Raw genomic sequence first — 20,824 nt, 5'->3', positions numbered from 1 at the left:
AGGCATTTATTCAGCTGATGTGCTCATTTAGGAGAAACTTTCAGTAACTTACCCTTAGCTTACAGATCAAGCCAACTGACTGCTGAAAACATCCGTGCACTTTCTCGTCTGGGATTCAGCTTAATCTGGGCTCAGGAAACGGCTCCTCATGGGAAATTGGTCTATGCAGTTTCCTCTCCTTGTCACCTCTCTCTCTCTTCCTCTTTTCTTTCGTGTTTTCCTTCGTTAGCAAGATAGGCTGAGAGGTTAAGAGCCAAGATCAGATTAGTTTCATCTGCCCTCTGCTGAAATCAGTACTGTTTACAGGAAACACAATCACTGGGCTACTCACAAGACCCTGGGGGGATGAATTAAAAAGCCACAACTCCTCTGTTCACAACCACAGACTTGCAGATTTCAGACACAATGCCTTGCAGGCTCTTACATGAGTCCACTGCGTACTTCACCACATGACCCATGCACAAGTCAGCAGTAATTCTTCATAGTTCATGGGCAAAGGTGGGATTTCAGTGGGAACATTTTCTTTTCTCAAACAGCAGATTTTTTTTTTTTTGTTAATCTGCACAGCCGTGTGTTTTAAAGTGATTTTACAGAGGATTGGTCTGGATGTTTGAAGAGAATCCAGGCAGACAGATATTTGAGCATTCACATCTGTGCCAGAATGAGTTGGCCATTCACTGTAAGCAGCCCCTGGATTGTGTTTCAGTGAAGCACAGCTGGACCAAGAGGTGGACTGGGGGGGAGGGAAAACCTTTGGGAAAGCCCCCACCTTCCCTTGTCCTCCGAAACACACAAACCATAACTGTATGACACATTAAAGTTATATTATTAACTTGGTGTAGCCTTGTAGCACCCAATAATGTAATAATTTACTGAAAATGTAATAACGCCTGAAAATGTACTCAAATTTGCCCTTAACTCAATCGAAAATGTAATAAAACCCAATAACGTAATAACTTGACCAATAATGTAATAAAATATTCTGACTGATATTGTAATAACATTTTTACCGATAATGTAATACCTTATTACATTATTGGAGATTTATTACATTTTCAGGTGGGTCTTTTAAAAAAAAAAAAGATAATGTAAAACTTGACAGATAATGTGATACAGAGGTCTATATTTTGTGTTTTGAGAATCTAAGACTGTTAAATACACTGACTTTGAAACAGAAGAATAACTATTGCTTCCCTAAACATACTTCGCTCTCCACAGTTTTCCAACAAATCACTATCTCGTGAAAACAACCACAAACCAACAAAACAAATTTAAGTAACACTTCATTTGACGAGGGTATGCATAGGTATTCATAACACCAACACATTATTTAAAATTTGACATAAATATATCCTCTCATAAATGGTTATTATATCACTTTGAATGACGGGGCGGTATGGCTCAGTGGGTAGAGTGGCCGTCTTGTACCCGTTGCTGGTTCGATCCTGGCCTGCAGAGCTCATGTTGAGGTGTCCCTGAGAAAGACACCGAACCCCTAACCGCTCCTGATGGGTCGTGATTAACGTCTTGCATGGCAGCTCTTCCGCCATCAGTGTGTGACTGGGTGAATGTTATGTATAATGTAAAGCGTTTTGGGTATCGTTTCAGGTATAGTAAAGCACTATATATATACGGACCATTTAACATCTTCCTCTAGCCTATGTCAAGTGATAGTGGTCAGAAGACATACCGTGAGATTTACCTGTATGAGTACAGGTTTAATGAAAATGTCAGCATAAAAATGACAAAACATAATGACGACTGACTTGGTCATTTTTTAACTACATACATACATACATACATACATACACACAGTCAAGCCTGAAATCATACATTCATACATACATACAGTCAAGCCTGAAATCATACATACATACATACAGTCAAGCCTGAAATCATACATACATACATACATACAGTCAAGCCTGAAATCATACATACATACATACAGTCAAGCCTGAAATCATACATACATACATACAGTCAAGCCTGAAATCATACATACATACATACATACAGTCAAGCCTGAAATCATACATACATACATACATACATACATACATACAGTCAAGCCTGAAATCATACATACATACATACATACATACATACATACATACAGTCAAGCCTGAAATCATACATACATACATACAGTCAAGCCTGAAATCATACATACATACATACAGTCAAGCCTGAAATCATACATACATACATACATACAGTCAAGCCTGAAATCATACATTCATACATACATACATACATACAGTCAAGCCTGAAATCATACATACATACATACATACATACATACAGTCAAGCCTGAAATCATACATACATACATACATACAGTCAAGCCTGAAATCATACATACATAATACATACAGTCAAGCCTGAAATCATACATACATACATACAGTCAAGCCTGAAATCAAACATACATACATACATACATACATACATACATACAGTCAAGCCTGAAATCATACATACATACAGTCAAGCCTGAAATTATACATACATACAGTCAAGCCTGAAATCATACATACATACATACATACAGTCAAGCCTGAAATCAATCATACATACATACATACATACATACATACATACAGTCAAGCCTGAAATCATACATACATACATACAGTCAAGCCTGAAATCATACATTCATACATACATACATACATACAGTCAAGCCTGAAATCATACATACATACATACATACATACATACATACAGTCAAGCCTGAAATCATACATACATACATACATACATACATACAGTCAAGCCTGAAATCATACATACATACATACAGTCAAGCCTGAAATCATACATTCATACATACATACATACAGTCAAGCCTGAAATCATACATACATACATACATACATACAGTCAAGCCTGAAATCATACATACATACATACATACATACATACAGTCAAGCCTGAAATCATACATACATAATACATACAGTCAAGCCTGAAATCATACATACATACATACAGTCAAGCCTGAAATCAAACATACATACATACATACAGTCAAGCCTGAAATCATACATACATACAGTCAAGCCTGAAATTATACATACATACAGTCAAGCCTGAAATCATACATACATACATACATACAGTCAAGCCTGAAATCAATCATACATACATACATACATACATACAGTCAAGCCTGAAATCATACATACATACATACAGTCAAGCCTGAAATCATACATTCATACATACATACAGTCAAGCCTGAAATCATACATACATACATACATACATACATACAGTCAAGCCTGAAATCATACATACATACATACATACATACAGTCAAGCCTGAAATCATACATACATACATACAGTCAAGCCTGAAATCATACATTCATACATACATACATACAGTCAAGCCTGAAATCATACATACATACATACATACATACAGTCAAGCCTGAAATCATACATACATACATACATACATACATACATACAGTCAAGCCTGAAATCATACATACATAATACATACAGTCAAGCCTGAAATCATACATACATACATACATACAGTCAAGCCTGAAATCATACATACATACATACATACAGTCAAGCCTGAAATCATACATACATACAGTCAAGCCTGAAATCATACATACATACATACATACATACATACATATAGTCAAGCCTGAAATCATACATACATACATACATACATACATACATACATACATACAGTCAAGCCTGAAATCATACATACACACATACATACAGTCAAGCCTGAAATCATACATACATACAGTCAAGCCTGAAATCATACATACATACATACATACATACATACAGTCAAGCCTGAAATCATACATACATACATACATACATACAGTCAAGCCTGAAATCATACATTCATACATACATACATACATACATACATACATACAGTCAAGCCTGAAATCAATCATACATACATACATACATACATACATACAGTCAAGCCTGAAATCAATCATACATACATACATACATACAGTCAAGCCTGAAATCATACATACATACATACATACATACAGTCAAGCCTGAAATCATACATACATACATACATACATACAGTCAAGCCTGAAATCATACATTCATACATACATACATACATACATACATACATACATACAGTCAAGCCTGAAATCATACATACATACATACATACATACAGTCAAGCCTGAAATCATACATACATACATACAGTCAAGCCTGAAATCAAACATACATACATACATACATACAGTCAAGCCTGAAATCATACATACATACATACATACAGTCAAGCCTGAAATCATACATACATACATAAATACATACATACATACATACATACATACAGTCAAGCCTGAAATCATACATACATACATACATACATACATACAGTCAAGCCTGAAATCATACATACATACATACATACAGTCAAGCCTGAAATCATACATACATACATACATACATACATACATACAGTCAAGCCTGAAATCATACATACATACATACATACATACATACATACATATAGTCAAGCCTGAAATCATACATACATACATACAGTCAAGCCTGAAATCAAACATACATACATACATACATACAGTCAAGCCTGAAATCAAACATACATACATACATACATACATACATACAGTCAAGCCTGAAATCATACATACATACAGTCAAGCCTGAAATCATACATACATACATACAGTCAAGCCTGAAATCATACATACATACATACATACAGTCAAGCCTGAAATCATACATACATACACACATACAGTCAAGCCTGAAATCATACATACATACATACATACATACATATAGTCAAGCCTGAAATCATACATACATACATACATACATACATACAGTCAAGCCTGAAATCATACATACATACATACATACATACATACATACATATAGTCAAGCCTGAAATCATACATACATACATACATACATACATACATACATACATACATACATACAGTCAAGCCTGAAATCATACATACATACATACAGTCATTCTGTTGTTTCAAATCCAGTGTAGGCTATATAACAGTCTTGGATTCTCAAAACACAAAATGTAGAACTCTATATTACATTATCTGTCAAGTTTTACATTATTTTTTTAAAAAAAATGACCCACCTGAAAATGTAATAAATCTCCAATAATGTAATAAGGTATTACATTATGATATTGTAATAACATTTTTACCGATAATGTAATACCTTATTACATTATTGGAGATTTATTACATTTTCAGGTGGGTCTTTTAAAAAAAAAAAAGATGATGTAAAACTTGACAGATAATGTGATACAGAGGTCTATATTTTGTGTTTTGAGAATCTAAGACTGTTAAATACACTGACTTTGAAACAGAAGAATAACTATTGCTTCCCTAAACATACTTCGCTCTCCACAGTTTTCCAACAAATCACTATCTCGTGAAAACAACCACAAACCAACAAAACAAATTTAAGTAACACTTCATTTGACGAGGGTATGCATAGGTATTCATAACACCAACACATTATTTAAAATTTGACATAAATATATCCTCTCATAAATGGTTATTATATCACTTTGAATGACGGGGCGGTATGGCTCAGTGGGTAGAGTGGCCGTCTTGTACCCGTTGCTGGTTCGATCCTGGCCTGCAGAGCTCATGTTGAGGTGTCCCTGAGCAAGACACCGAACCCCTAACCGCTCCTGATGGGTCGTGATTAACATCTTGCATGGCAGCTCTTCCGCCATCAGTGTGTGACTGGGTGAATGTTATGTATAATGTAAAGCGTTTTGGGTATCGTTTCAGGTATAGTAAAGCACTATATATATACGGACCATTTAACATCTTCCTCTAGCCTATGTCAAGTGATAGTGGTCAGAAGACATACCGTGAGATTTTCCTGTATGAGTACAGGTTTAATGAAAATGTCAGCATAAAAATGACAAAACATAATGACGACTGACTTGGTCATTTTTTAACTACATACATACATACATATATACATACACACAGTCAAGCCTGAAATCATACATTCATACATACATACAGTCAAGCCTGAAATCATACATACATACATACAGTCAAGCCTGAAATCATACATATATACATACATACAGTCAAACCTGAAATCATACATACATACATACAGTCAAGCCTGAAATCATACATACATACATACAGTCAAGCCTGAAATCATACATACATACATACATACAGTCAAGCCTGAAATCAATCATACATACATACATACATACATACATACAGTCGAGCCTGAAATCATACATACATACATACAGTCAAGCCTGAAATCATACATTCATACATACATACATAAATACATACAGTCAAGCCTGAAATCATACATACATACATACAGTCAAGCCTGAAATCATACATACATACATACATACAGTCAAGCCTGAAATCAATCATACATACATACATACATACATACATACAGTCGAGCCTGAAATCATACATACATACATACAGTCAAGCCTGAAATCATACATTCATACATACATACATAAATACATACAGTCAAGCCTGAAATCATACATACATACATACATACATACATACAGTCAAGCCTGAAATCATACATACATACATACATACATACAGTCAAGCCTGAAATCATACATACATACATACATACATACATACGTACATACATACATACATACATATAGTCAAGCCTGAAATCATACATACATACATACATACATACATACATACATACATACATACAGTCAAGCCTGAAATCATACATACATACATACATACATACAGTCAAGCCTGAAATCATACATACATACATACAGTCAAGCCTGAAATCATACATACATACATACATACATACATACATACATATAGTCAAGCCTGAAATCATACATACATACATACATACATACATACATACATACATACAGTCAAGCCTGAAATCATACATACATACATACATACAGTCAAGCCTGAAATCATACATTCATACATACATACAGTCAAGCCTGAAATCATACATACATACATACATACAGTCAAGCCTGAAATCATACTTTCATACATACATACAGTCAAGCCTGAAATCATACATTCATACATACATACATACATACATACAGTCAAGCCTGAAATCATACATTCATACATACATACATACATACAGTCAAGCCTGAAATCATACATACATACATACATACATACAGTCAAGCCTGAAATCATACATTCATACATACATACATACAGTCAAGCCTGAAATCATACATACATAATACATACAGTCAAGCCTGAAATCATACATACATACATACATACAGTCAAGCCTGAAATCAAACATACATACATACATACATACATACATACATACATACAGTCAAGCCTGAAATCATACATACATACAGTCAAGCCTGAAATCATACATACATACATACATACATACATACATACATATAGTCAAGCCTGAAATCATACATACATACATACATACATACATACATACATACATACAGTCAAGCCTGAAATCATACATACATACATACATACAGTCAAGCCTGAAATCATACATACATACATACATACATACAGTCAAGCCTGAAATCATACATACATACATACATACATACAGTCAAGCCTGAAATCATATATACATACATACATACATACAGTCAAGCCTGAAATCAATCATACATACATACATACAGTCAAGCCTGAAATCAAACATACATACATACATACATACATACAGTCAAGCCTGAAATCATACATACATACATACATACATACAGTCAAGCCTGAAATCAATCATACATACATACATACAGTCAAGCCTGAAATCAAACATATATACATACATACATACATACATACATACATACATACATACAGTCAAGCCTGAAATCATACATTCATACATACATACATACATACATACATACATACAGTCAAGCCTGAAATCATACATACATACATACATACATACATACATACAGTCAAGCCTGAAATCATACATTCATACATACAGTCAAGTCTGAAATCAAACATACATACATACATACATACATACATACATACAGTCAAGCCTGAAATCATACATACATACATACAGTCAAGCCTGAAATCAAACATACATACATACATACATACATACATACAAGCCTGAAATCATACATACATACATACAGTCAAGCCTGAAATCATACATACATACATACATACAGTCAAGCCTGAAATCAATCATACATACATACATACATACATACAGTCAAGCCTGAAATCATACATACATACATACATACAGTCAAGCCTGAAATCAATCATACATACATACAGTACATACAGTCAAGCCTGAAATCAAACATACATACATACATACATACAGTCAAGCCTGAACTGAAATCACACATACATACATACATTCATACATACAGTCAAGCCTGAAATCAAACATACATACATACATACATACAGTCAAGCCTGAAATCATACATACATACGGTCAAGCCTGAAATCATACATACATACATACAGTCAAGCCTGAAATCAAACATACATACATACATACAGTCAAGCCTGAAATCAAACATACATACATACATACAGTCAAGCCTGAAATCAAACATACATACATACATACATACATACATACATACAGTCAAGCCTGAAATCGTACATACATACAGTCAAGCCTGAAATCAAACATACATACATACATACATACATACATACAGTCAAGCCTGAAATCGTACATACATACAGTCAAGCCTGAAATCATACATACATACAGTCAAGCCTGAAGTCATACATACATACATACAGTCAAGCCTGAAATCAATCATACATACATACATACATACATACAGTCAAGCCTGAAATCATACATACATACATACATACAGTCAAGCCTGAAATCATACATACATACATACATACATACAGTCAAGCCTGAAATCATACATACATACATACATACATACAGTCAAGCCTGAAATCATATATACATACATACATACATACAGTCAAGCCTGAAATCAATCATACATACATACATACAGTCAAGCCTGAAATCAAACATACATACATACATACATACATACAGTCAAGCCTGAAATCATACATACATACATACATACATACAGTCAAGCCTGAAATCAATCATACATACATACATACAGTCAAGCCTGAAATCAAACATATATACATACATACATACATACATACATACATACATACAGTCAAGCCTGAAATCATACATTCATACATACATACATACATACATACATACATACATACATACATACAGTCAAGCCTGAAATCATACATACATACATACATACATACAGTCAAGCCTGAAATCATACATTCATACATACAGTCAAGTCTGAAATCAAACATACATACATACATACATACATACATACATACAGTCAAGCCTGAAATCATACATACATACATACAGTCAAGCCTGAAATCAAACATACATACATACATACATACATACATACAAGCCTGAAATCATACATACATACATACAGTCAAGCCTGAAATCATACATACATACATACATACATACATACATACAGTCAAGCCTGAAATCAATCATACATACATACATACAGTCAAGCCTGAAATCATACATACATACATACATACAGTCAAGCCTGAAATCATACATTCATACATACATACATACATACATACAGTCAAGCCTGAAATCATACATACATACATACATACATACATACATACAGTCAACCCTGAAATCATACATACATACAGTCAAGCCTGAAATCATACATTCATACATACATACATACATACAGTCAAGCCTGAAATAAAACATACATACATACATACATACATACATACAGTCAAGCCTGAAATCATACATTCATACAGTCAAGCGTGAAATCAAACATACATACATACATACATACATACATACATACATACATACATACATACAGTCAAGCCTGAAATCATACATACATACATATATACAGTCAAGCCTGAAATCATACATACATACATACAGTCAAGCCTGAAATCATACATACATACATACATACATATATACAGTCAAGCCTGAAATCATACATACATACATACATACAGTCAAGCCTGAAATCATACATACATACATACATACATACATACATACATACATATAGTCAAGCCTGAAATCATACATACATACATACATACATACATACATACAGTCAAGCCTGAAATCATACATACATACATACATACATACATACATACATACATATAGTCAAGCCTGAAATCATACATACATACATACATACATACATACATACATACATACAGTCAAGCCTGAAATCATACATACGTACAGTCATTCTGTTGTTTCAAATCCAGTGTAGGCTATATAACAGTCTTGGATTCTCAAAACACAAAATGTAGAACTCTATATTACATTATCTGTCAAGTTTTACATTATTTTTTTTTAAAAAAATGACCTACCTGAAAATGTAATAAATCTCCAATAATGTAATAAGGCATTACATTATGATATTGTAATAACATTTTCACCGATAATGTATATTACATTATCGGTAAAAATGTTATTACAATATCAGTCAGAATATTTTATTACATTATTAGTCAAGTTATGGCATTATTGAGTTTTATTACATTTTCGATTGAGTTAAGTGCAAATTTTATTACATTTTCAGGCATTATTACATTTTCAGTAAATTATTACATTATTGGGTGCTACAAGCCTCTTGGCTACAGCATAGTTGGGTTCAAGTCTCTAATGTTATGTAGATCTTTCATTCTGAAGGGCTACATTTTCCCACTTAGTTATAGCTACAGTGGGAAAAGAATGGAGTGAAGGACAAAAACGTGTAGCCAAGAGATAGTTGAGAGAATTTATTTAAAGGAAGGAATCTCTGTCTGTCTCTCTGTATGTGTGTATGATTCTCCTTTGCATATCTCAAAAACTGTTCATCAGATCAACTTTACAGTTTACAGTTTTGCTGAGGACTCAAGGGAGTGCACAGTAAATCGTGAAGATGATTGGATGAGCAGTTCTCTTGACAAGTAGCCATATCGCAATTCTTGACAATGCTGCAAGCAGCAATTTCGGGGGTGCTGGGAGAATAATAACTGGATGTTACACTTGCTACTGATAACAATATTTGTTTGGAGTTTTAAAAAAGGATAATATATTGACTGATATTATGTTAAACACATAACTTGATCAAACATTTTGATAAAGATCCTTTTTCAAAACCAAGATATGTACTGAATGTTGTGTACCTTTACCCCCCTACCATCAACCAGAGAAGCTACAGAATAAGATTCAGTGAAACCTGTATTACTCTCTACCATGCATTATATAGGGTCCAAACCACAGGATCTTTCTTTACTGCACCTTTATGTTGCTTGACATGTTTTATGTTGCTTGACATGTTTGATGTTATTGCAGGCAACATACAACTATAAAAACACAGAAATGCTGAGGATGCAGAACAGATGGATGTTCTGGTTGTTTACCAGCCAGTCAAGGATGTGTGATAGTGACTTGTGGGAATGGACGAGTTGCCATAACATCCATAACAAGAGTGATGTCACACATCCAGACAGGGGTATACTGTAGTTTTGTAGTACAGAGCCTGTTGAAACAGCTGGGAAAAGGATCAACTCAACCGTATGTAATAATTATCACCTGGTCCATGTCCAACTGTAAAGCAATCTGTTCTGGTTACAAACTTTCTCTGGTGTTTGAAGGGTCAGTGAACACCCTTTTACTGTTTCTGCCTCTCTTCTGTCTGTAGGATGGCAGTAATGCTCTGTCCATCGCACTGGAGGCGTCTCACAATGACACAGCTGTGCTGCTCTACGCCCACATGAATTATGCGAAGACCCAGACTGCTATGGTGAGTCCACCCTCCCACCCAGCTCCTCCTTTTTGGAGATGGGGTAGTCACAAGTGAATTTGACCAATATAATGACAGCAATTTTTTTTGCATATAACTATCATATTACTTATTTTTTTACACTATAAATTGTAAAGGAACACATGTAAAAGAAACAAAAGTTACAGATTTAGGTAGAGTCCCAAAATTTGGCCTACCTTATAGCAAGTTCACCATCAGTTTTAATGCAGGCCGGTTCTGTTTTTTTCACTTTGTATAGCCTGAAAAGACAGAATAAACATCATGAACATCACCATTTGGAGTTTATTTTTCAGATGGCAGTGTTTTGCCGATTTTTGGGGTCATAATCTGAAAGGTTTGAAAGCCACCAGTTTTAGATCTGCTGAGAAGTGGCAAGCAAGCAGGCTGAAGTTGGTGCAGGTCACAGTCATAACATAACTGTACAGTGAGCTATGTCTCTTGTATTTAAAGTGGGTAGGATCAGTTCCACGGCTGCACTCCAAGCTTTAGTTTGGGTGTGGGCAGCACTGACTGAAGGCGCACTGCTGCCCCCTACTGGTCTTACCAAGCTCCTATGAACTGTATTTTCTGTTAGAAGTCAGAAAATTGAACATTTTAATTACTATATAACTAAAACATTTCCATCAAATTAATCCAAAATCACAATTTAAGTATACATATAAAGGATATAATATGTAATATATTCACTTAAATAAATCATAAAATGGCCATGATATGTTATCAGAGATCAAGGAAACATGTTAAGTTGAAATACTGTACTTGTGCTTGAGTCATGAGAACTCATTAATAATCTTGTAGAAGGAGTAGATGTTTCTAATGGTTAAATTGAGCAAAATGTTGATGGAGTCTGGCTGGCAGTGAGACAGGCAGTCAGTTAAAGTCCAGAGTATGTACTTTCAGAGCAGTGGGCTTTTGTTTTTTCAGGATAATGGTCAGACAACAACAACGCACTTCAACCATAGATCTTATATTAAATGGATGTCACCTTATTTAATTTGCCGTCTATGGCTCCAACTCGCTATTTGGATTGCTGCACTTTCTTCTTTCTTTCTGCACGCACAATTGCTGCATATTGCTCTTTTAAATGAACATACCAATAACACTGATAAAAAGTCACTTTGGTTTAAGGCTAAATATGCATCTAAAAAACAATGTATAGACACATATGTAATCCCTTTCAATTATTAATTATTCCCTACTAGGAGTATGTGGAGGTGCCTGTATCTGCAGAGATCCTGCCCTCTGCATGTATTTCCTTATTTATATTTAATCCACTATTTTTTAAATTTTGGTATATAATGTCCTGGGAATGAGACTCAATCGACTTACTCTCTGATGTCTGTAATATTTTCAAACATTTAAGATTCAAAAAAATAATAATTTGCAGGATAATGGGTTAGTTTAATATAATTTAAAAGTCCACCCTGTTCTTCACATTGTTACTTTCAGGGGAGTCCGAAGGCCCAGCAGAGGAGCCCCACCAGCCCCCACAAGCCCTGGCCAACAGACTGACATGATCATGGCCACTCATGTATGCGGGCAGACCGGCAAACACAACTGGATATGAGCTGTGAAAAGCTCCACTGGAATTTACTTAAATATATATGTATTTATATAATGCCATATGTTCTGCATTTATAAGTGTTGTTAATATGAGAATATTATTTTTCCATAAAAGTTGTGAATGGTTATAGTCTATACTTGACTAATAAGGACTCCTAGCATGTCTAAATGAGGTCTCCAGTGTGTGTTTTTTCTGTGTCAGGAGATGAGATCTTACATTTATTATTTGCACTCCACTAATATTTTACTGTTAAGGGCAACACACATTGGTGGTATACAGTGTGATGCATGTCAGAAACCTGCACCCCTGTTTTGAATGCAAGCCCACAAACTGACACAACAGTATGTGTTGAGATTCTTGATTGTTTTACAGTAAATCCCAGCATCAGTGCAGCAGAAAATGTATCATTGGCTACCTGGTTGAGTGGATCTGGGCTACTCTACCTTGACTACTTCTGTCTGCATGCCCAAACATCAAGTGACACGACACAGCCCCTGTGTGTTGCCCTGTAGTTTTCCCTTTCTGTCCTGCCTTAACTGATCTGTGAACCTCTTCACTTTCATAATCTGCACTGTCTGTGCATTGTATGTTCATATAAATATATACATATATATTATATATATATATATTCATGTCTGAAATAAACATATTTACATAAAACTTGTTGGAAAGTAATTGTTTTTGCACAAATATTTTAAATGATAAACAGCTAACACTAAGGTGGAGTTCATGACCATCTCTTACAAACAAGATGCTCTTACACACTGGAGAATTTAGTTCTTAAAAGAGTCTTGATGTTAAACACATACATTGTGGATTTTCAACATTTTTATACTACCTATCCAGCCTGTGGAACATTAACAATTCAAAGTCACTGTCCAGCAAGTGAATATTATGGTAAGCAAACTTGTTGTGAATTTATCATAACACTGCAGTCCTACCTGGGCTGAAAAGAGGGACACATGGAACGATTCACTTGAAGTCTGAGGACCCTTCATTTGAAAACACAGACAATAACAAAGTTAATTAATACAGAAAACAATAAAACCTTTTTTAATGGCAATGACTTTGGAAAAACAAAAGGATAAGTAAACAAGTAATTCAAAGTGGCTTATCTGCAAACCTTTTTCTTTTTTCTTTCTTTCTTTTTTTTTCTTTTCAAGACTTTTTTTTTTTACTGCCAAATTGTTTAACAGGAATATGATTTACATACAAATGCATACAACCACTGAATCTCTGTTCCAAACATAGATTTCGTTTACCCATGTTTAGAGATATTGAGAAAGAGTGTGCACCATAGTATCTCCATATATACAGTATATATACAGTATATATACAGTGTGTGTGTACACAGACATTAGAATTGTAGAGAAAGGTATGTTATTTGTATGATCTTGATATGACTATCAACAGATTATCTGAGAGCCGCAAATAAACAAAACAAAACAAAAAAACACTAAATAAAGGCAAGATGCCAGTTTCTAGATGTAGTTGCTACAGCCAACATGAGGTGTATGTTTTAATATGGGTCCAGTATGAAAAGCCAGAGGTTCCACAGTGTACATGCCACATGCACAGCTGCAGTGACGGAATTTCGATGGTTACAGACACACTTTTTGTCTCTGTCATTCTGAAACTTTCATTCCTCTCACATCTACCATATACACAGTCTACAGCTGTTGTCTTTTATGTTGACGGTAAATGTCACATTGGAATAAGGGAGGGATATTGTTGATTAAATGTCTCACTGGATGATGCATTTAAATATGAGCATCCAATTAGAGACATAATAGCACATTAACAGCTTTCAATTAATAAAGATATAGGCATTAAAAGCTTACTTTATTTGATAGATTGGTTGGTCTTGAGTATTTAAATAAAATCTAGGAAAAAGCTTTTTTAAGTTCAGCTGCATAAGAGAGCAGCAACAATAGTTGTTTGTGGGATGGTGCTGAAATCTCATTATTTTACATAGCAGGTCATTTGTTTAGCAGGTGTCGAGGACTAATGTGAGGAGCCTCCTTTCTCCTCTCTAATTGTGAACAAAGGATTGAATAGGATCATGTGTTATCGTTGTATAATACAATAAAAAATTCACACAACAGCATAATTTCTTTACTATACAAAAATAAGACTGCACATTCAGAAAAATAAGAGTCAGCTTTATCTTTATTTTTTAACATCTGTACACATATGCAATGTGTAGCACATTGTATCCATTGAATTCATGAAAAAAAATATTACTTTCAGTTACAAATTTCACATTGCTTGTATCCGATGTTTCAGCTGCCAGAGAGCTTAAAGGGGCAGTTCACCCCAAAATCAAAATTACACATTTTGTCTCTGGCTTGTAGTGCTATTAATCCATTTAGATTGTTTTGGTGTGAGTTATTGAGATACTGGCCAAAGGATATATGCCTTTCTCAAATATAATGGGACTAGATAGGACTCAGCTTGCGGTCCTAAAAGCATCAAGAACTTGCTGTGAGCAGTTTCACGTAGAAGCTACTTTTCTTTCTACATTAGACTCTAATGGAACATCTTCATCTCTGCAGGAGAATCTACTACAAAGAAAGTAGTTCCTATATGAAACTGCTCACAACAAGGTGTGTGGATTATCTTGAGTAACCGGGTCATAACTTCTGGCAAGATATGTTGCTTTTGAAAATGGTAATTTTTTTTTTTGCACTGTCAGCACCAGAAACGCCATTAAATTCAAGAGAAAGCAGACATCTCTACAACCAACATCTCTAAAACTCTGCAACTCACACCAAAACAATCTAGATGGATAAACAACACTACAGTCCAAAGGAATTGGATTTTGAGGTGAAATGTTCCCTTAACACAAGCAAAAAATATCAGCTTGAGTAAGAACACTACCAACCTGAACCACTGACAATAAAACTGAGAGAGATGCACATGGAGAAGTTAATAAAAAGAAACAGAAGTGATTAAAACTTGGTACAATTCCCTCTGTTGATCTATGTGCTAGGGTACAATCTCTTCACTTCTTCAGTGTGAGATCAAGGAACTCCTTTCTGGTCTTGGGATCATCATGAAATGTTCCCAGCATGACACTTGTGACAGTACTGGCATTCATCTTCTGCACACCTCTCATCACCATGCACATGTGGCTGAAATTCACAAACAACACTGTTTCAATTACCAGAAAATAGTAGAACTCTGATTATTTACACTGAACCCATTTATTATGTGGACCTCAGCTATTTTCATTATAATAATATAAATACAATAATATAAATATCAGAATATTTAATGTCTCCTATTGATGAAACAAAAGCTCAATACTCACACAGCCTCAATCACCACTGCCACTCCAGCAGGCTCCAATGCTTCAGAGATGGCTGAAGCAATCTGTTTGGTTAGACGCTCCTGGACTGTGAAGAAAGTAACATATTAAGTGAAACAGAGAAATCAAAACAATAATGAAACAATAATACAATAATAAAAATAATAATAATAATAATATGATCAAAGAAAGATATCTGGTCAGCAGTGATTTACCTTGAAGCCTCCTGCTGTAGATCTCAACAATTCTGAAAGAAAATCATGAGAATGAGACATACGTCTATGTGTGTTTATGTATGTGTGCATGTTTGTGTGCTTGTGTGTTTTTTAATCACCCACCTTGCAAGCTTGCTAAGGCCAACCACTTTCTTGTTTGGGAGGTATGCAATGTGAGCCTGAAACATTGAAACAAAGCATTTCACAATTATTATAATCATCAATATCAATATTTTTGCAATATCTGCAAAGACTATACATTGAAGTAAATACCAGTAATAAATCGGTTACTTTTTTGAGACTCTAAATAGCTTTATTATATTACCTTGCCAAAGAAGGGCACCAGGTGATGTTCACACAGAGAGAACAAATCAATGTCCTTGACAATCACCATCTCTTCATGGTTTTCATCAAAGATCGCATCATTCAAGATATCTGTAAGAAGATTAAATGTTAGTTTAACATTCTGTATTTACGCTGGATTAAATAACAAAATGAAAGATCATGTGTACATCAGGCAGGATCTAGCAATTATAGTCACACTGACGTATCATTTGCCTTTCCTGAAATGTGCACATAGAATATACTGTATTTTCAATGTATTTAATATACATTAATACCATCAAGTTTAGCACTACTGAAAGCTTTGCCATCAATAAGACAGAAAAAAATGTCTATCCTCACCTTGAGTTGTTTCTTTGTAGCCTTTAGTGAAGAACTGCATGGCCTTGGCTGCACGTAGTGGTGTACGTAGAAGTCCCTCCCGGTCGATGTCCTCTCCAAGCTCACTCAGAATGGTGGTATAAGACTTCTCAATGTGAGACAACTTGTCTGCATTTGCAGAGTCCTTCTCTTCTCTGCATAAACCATTATGTTTAGACTCAATACACCTATTCAGATACTCAGCAACTACACCATTCATCTCTGAAGCCTGTTGATACTCCATTCTGGCTCTTAACTCTTTCAGTGAACGATACTGAAGAATACAATGAAACAGGCCCAGTGGTACGCTGTTGGCTCTGTGGCCTGAAAGGACATCCTCTGGTTTTTAAAGCCTGATGTGAGGCCCTCAGGCTACAGCATCACAGGAGCCTCAAGACACCCATGCAGGAGAAATCAATTTCAAATTCTCCTGCAACCAATGCCATGGAGCAGCATTTGACTGATCCTGTGATTTCATTTTGCATTAAGCTGTGACACACTCACTGTGTGTTGTCTTGGTTTGTACTCACGTAAAAGTTCAACCAAAACCCTAATTAGGCACCCGTTTTTGCAGTCGAAAATAATGTTAAAATGATTTTTACATTTGTTCCATTCACATTACACTATGTCATGGCAACATGGTGACAATCATATAACTAACTAATGAGTGTGCCTAAAGCAAAGTCCTGCAGGAATCCAGTTTTGGAAACCCACCCGCACTCATAGAGCTGAGTACGAGATGCACCGATCGACCAGCCAGACACTGGAACTGGCCGGGTCACAGCGTCACATATCCGATTCTGTGCCCGTCATTGTCACACACATGTTCTGCACGATGGTCACATCACGCGCACAGCAGACAAACTGACTGTGATATCACCACAGCGCTGACAACAGCTACATACTCAGACACATGCTTGCTTGAAGATGGTGTTAGCGACATATTCCAAGAACAGGATAAAGACAAGACAGACAGTCTACAAGAGCAGACAGAGCAGCTGACAATGTCGCAAAACAGCCACAAACTTTGTAGCTCTTCAGGCTAATGTTAGCCAGCAGCAGACTGCAGTTCACAGAGGGACAGTTAAAATCTCACCTCCTGTTCTGGCTGAAGAATAAACAACCTGTGTTGATGTGTCTCCTCAAACATTTTCTCATCCAGACTCGTTCGACTTCTGCGTCTGTTTTTTTCACGGCAAAGTTTTACTGCAGCAAACTGTTGCACAGCGTCCGTCTCTGGTTTGTTTACATCTGCTTCCACAGGAGATCAGGTGAAATCGCGTCCGGCGAAATCTCATGAGGATTTCAGCCGACATTCAGCTGATTCATAATCTTAATGTAAAACTATAATAAACCCTGGCTGTAACCCGGAGGACTGTGGAGAAAATTTAAACAGTACCAAAATCATCCAGAAACATCTGACTTTGCCTGCTACGATGTACTGTCCACAATTTACTTAAGTCCACTGGCTATTTTTGCCTTTACGCCATCCATTTTAGCCAGCAACTTTCCTACATAGTTGTGTCACAGGCTTTCACAATAAAATCCTGCTGGCTGATTAGGCTTGATATTAATGGATGTAAATCATTTTCATTTCTGATTTTTCCAGAGAGGAAAAAAAATTATTGTACTGTATGCGTTATATTATTGTTCCCATCAGCTGCCAACCCGCAACTAGTTTCACCCATGCCCACACCTGTGAACTTTTATAAATATATATTTTTTTATGGGTCACTTGTTGGATCAAGATCATTATATAATAGGGCTGTACCCAAATCAGTTGAATTGGGTTTGGTTGTTCAATATTTAGCTTAAATAATAACTTTCTACAGTTTAGTGCACCGCTCTTAAGTCCCATATCAACCTACATGAATGTGTTTTATCAGTGAGACTCTCTCTGATGTGAAAACCTAAAATTTTGACTGTCAGAAAAAGTATAAGTGTGCATCCTCCTACTGACATATTCAGGTATAAAATCCCATCACATCACAGAGCGTCTCTCCTGCAGAGCTTTCAGCCACTGCAGCGCATCACATTCCCTGCACAGTTTGTGGTGCGCTGGGATGGCTGACGTGTCACCTCTCTCATCAATAAACCACCAGCACATGTTATCATGTGGATTTTTTTTATAAAGTGCACCAGCTAATATAAAACTATATTAATTTCCCCCCTTATTTGTAATTCTGCATTGAAATGTTATCAACCTGTTATTATAATGCACCAATAAAGGAAAAGTAAGCAAACAAAAAAACCCTGACTAGTTGACTTGAATAATGTTGCTGATGGAGACATGTCTGACTGATGATTCAAATCTTTACCTTTCAGGGTGCAGTCCTACATAAAGTTACTTATAATGTGAATAATGAAGAAAACATTATTTTATATATTATATAAAACACAACACTCTCTAGTAACTCATCATTAAATTTGTGATATTACTGAAATAGCCATGGTTATGTATAAGCACTCACAAAGAGTCATGTGATACCAGGATCATCATCGTAATTTTGGCCATGTTTGAGATTTAGATGTAATCGTGACATAAAGTCACAAATTTCCTAAAATGTTTTTCAATAATGAAAACAGAGGCATATAGTAAAAAGAGGACACATAGAAACCGTAAAATCAAAGCAACCACTCAGTTAATTCACCAATTAATATATTTGGTTCTGGTCTTGGGTTCATCTTGTGTGTAAATGTGAGTATTCTTCTGAGGCACAAGACAGTCAGCAGGGTGAAGCTTGGTCTTGTGTTGAGTAAGATACTCAAGTGTGACATGGAAAGTGAACCTGAGGCTCTGGAGTCAAAGTCAATGCTCTGAGTCCATTCAACAGTATGGCCTCCATACCTAAATATACTACTTCTCCCTGAACTGGAACTAAATGTTGACAATAACTTTAATGATGGAGATGCACTCACCTGGAATTTCAGGACAGATAAAAATTACTGATAATTATCTGCTGATACCATAACCAATAATATTTAATTTCCAAATATCAAAACATGAAGAAGGCAATAAATAAATACATTTGGATTAGTTTACTGTAAATTTGCTTGTAATAACATTATATCAATAATAATAACTTCAG

At 35.3% G+C, this 20,824-nt stretch overlaps 2 protein-coding genes across 3 annotated transcripts in view; one reads left to right on the top strand and one right to left on the bottom strand.

Annotated features, from left to right (window-relative positions):
* kank3 (KN motif and ankyrin repeat domains 3) overlaps positions 1 to 14,168 on the top strand; it is a 47,326-nt gene extending 33,158 nt beyond the window's left edge. For both annotated transcript variants that reach the window (XM_084723149.1, XM_084723150.1), the window contains exons 11-12: positions 11,822 to 11,923; positions 13,394 to 14,168. In XM_084723149.1, the coding sequence (XP_084579275.1) occupies positions 11,822 to 11,923; positions 13,394 to 13,456 (165 nt within the window). In that variant the 3' untranslated portion in view covers positions 13,457 to 14,168. The remainder of the gene's footprint in view (positions 1 to 11,821; positions 11,924 to 13,393) is intronic.
* A 2,047-nt stretch (positions 14,169 to 16,215) lies between these two features.
* On the bottom strand, positions 16,216 to 18,014 carry LOC146323971 (GTP cyclohydrolase 1-like). The gene is made up of 6 exons (XM_084722227.1): positions 17,718 to 18,014; positions 17,359 to 17,468; positions 17,157 to 17,212; positions 17,034 to 17,065; positions 16,822 to 16,906; positions 16,216 to 16,642 (listed from the first exon to the last, which is right to left on the bottom strand). Exons 1-6 carry the CDS (start codon positions 17,977 to 17,979, stop codon positions 16,513 to 16,515), a joined length of 675 nt encoding a protein of 224 aa, XP_084578353.1. The 5' UTR covers positions 17,980 to 18,014; the 3' UTR covers positions 16,216 to 16,512.
* Between the last annotated feature and the right edge of the window lie 2,810 nt (positions 18,015 to 20,824).

Source organism: Lutjanus erythropterus, chromosome 7 (genome assembly GCF_056507025.1).
Source record: "Lutjanus erythropterus isolate fLutEry1 chromosome 7, fLutEry1.hap2, whole genome shotgun sequence".
Classification (NCBI taxonomy): domain Eukaryota; kingdom Metazoa; phylum Chordata; class Actinopteri; order Lutjaniformes; family Lutjanidae; genus Lutjanus; species Lutjanus erythropterus.
This window is presented reverse-complemented; position numbering and strand designations above follow the sequence as displayed.

Excerpts from the sequence above, each read along its gene's own strand:
- LOC146323971 (XM_084722227.1), bottom strand. The coding sequence starts at position 17,979 with ATGGAGTATCAACAGGCTTCAGAGATGAATGGTGTAGTTGCTGAGTAT. Across the intron at positions 17,213-17,358 it reads TGGTGCCCTTCTTTGGCAAG|GCTCACATTGCATACCTCCC; the intron begins GTAATATAATAA and ends TCAATGTTTCAG. Across the intron at positions 16,643-16,821 it reads GCAGTGGTGATTGAGGCTGT|CCACATGTGCATGGTGATGA; the intron begins GTGAGTATTGAG and ends TGTGAATTTCAG.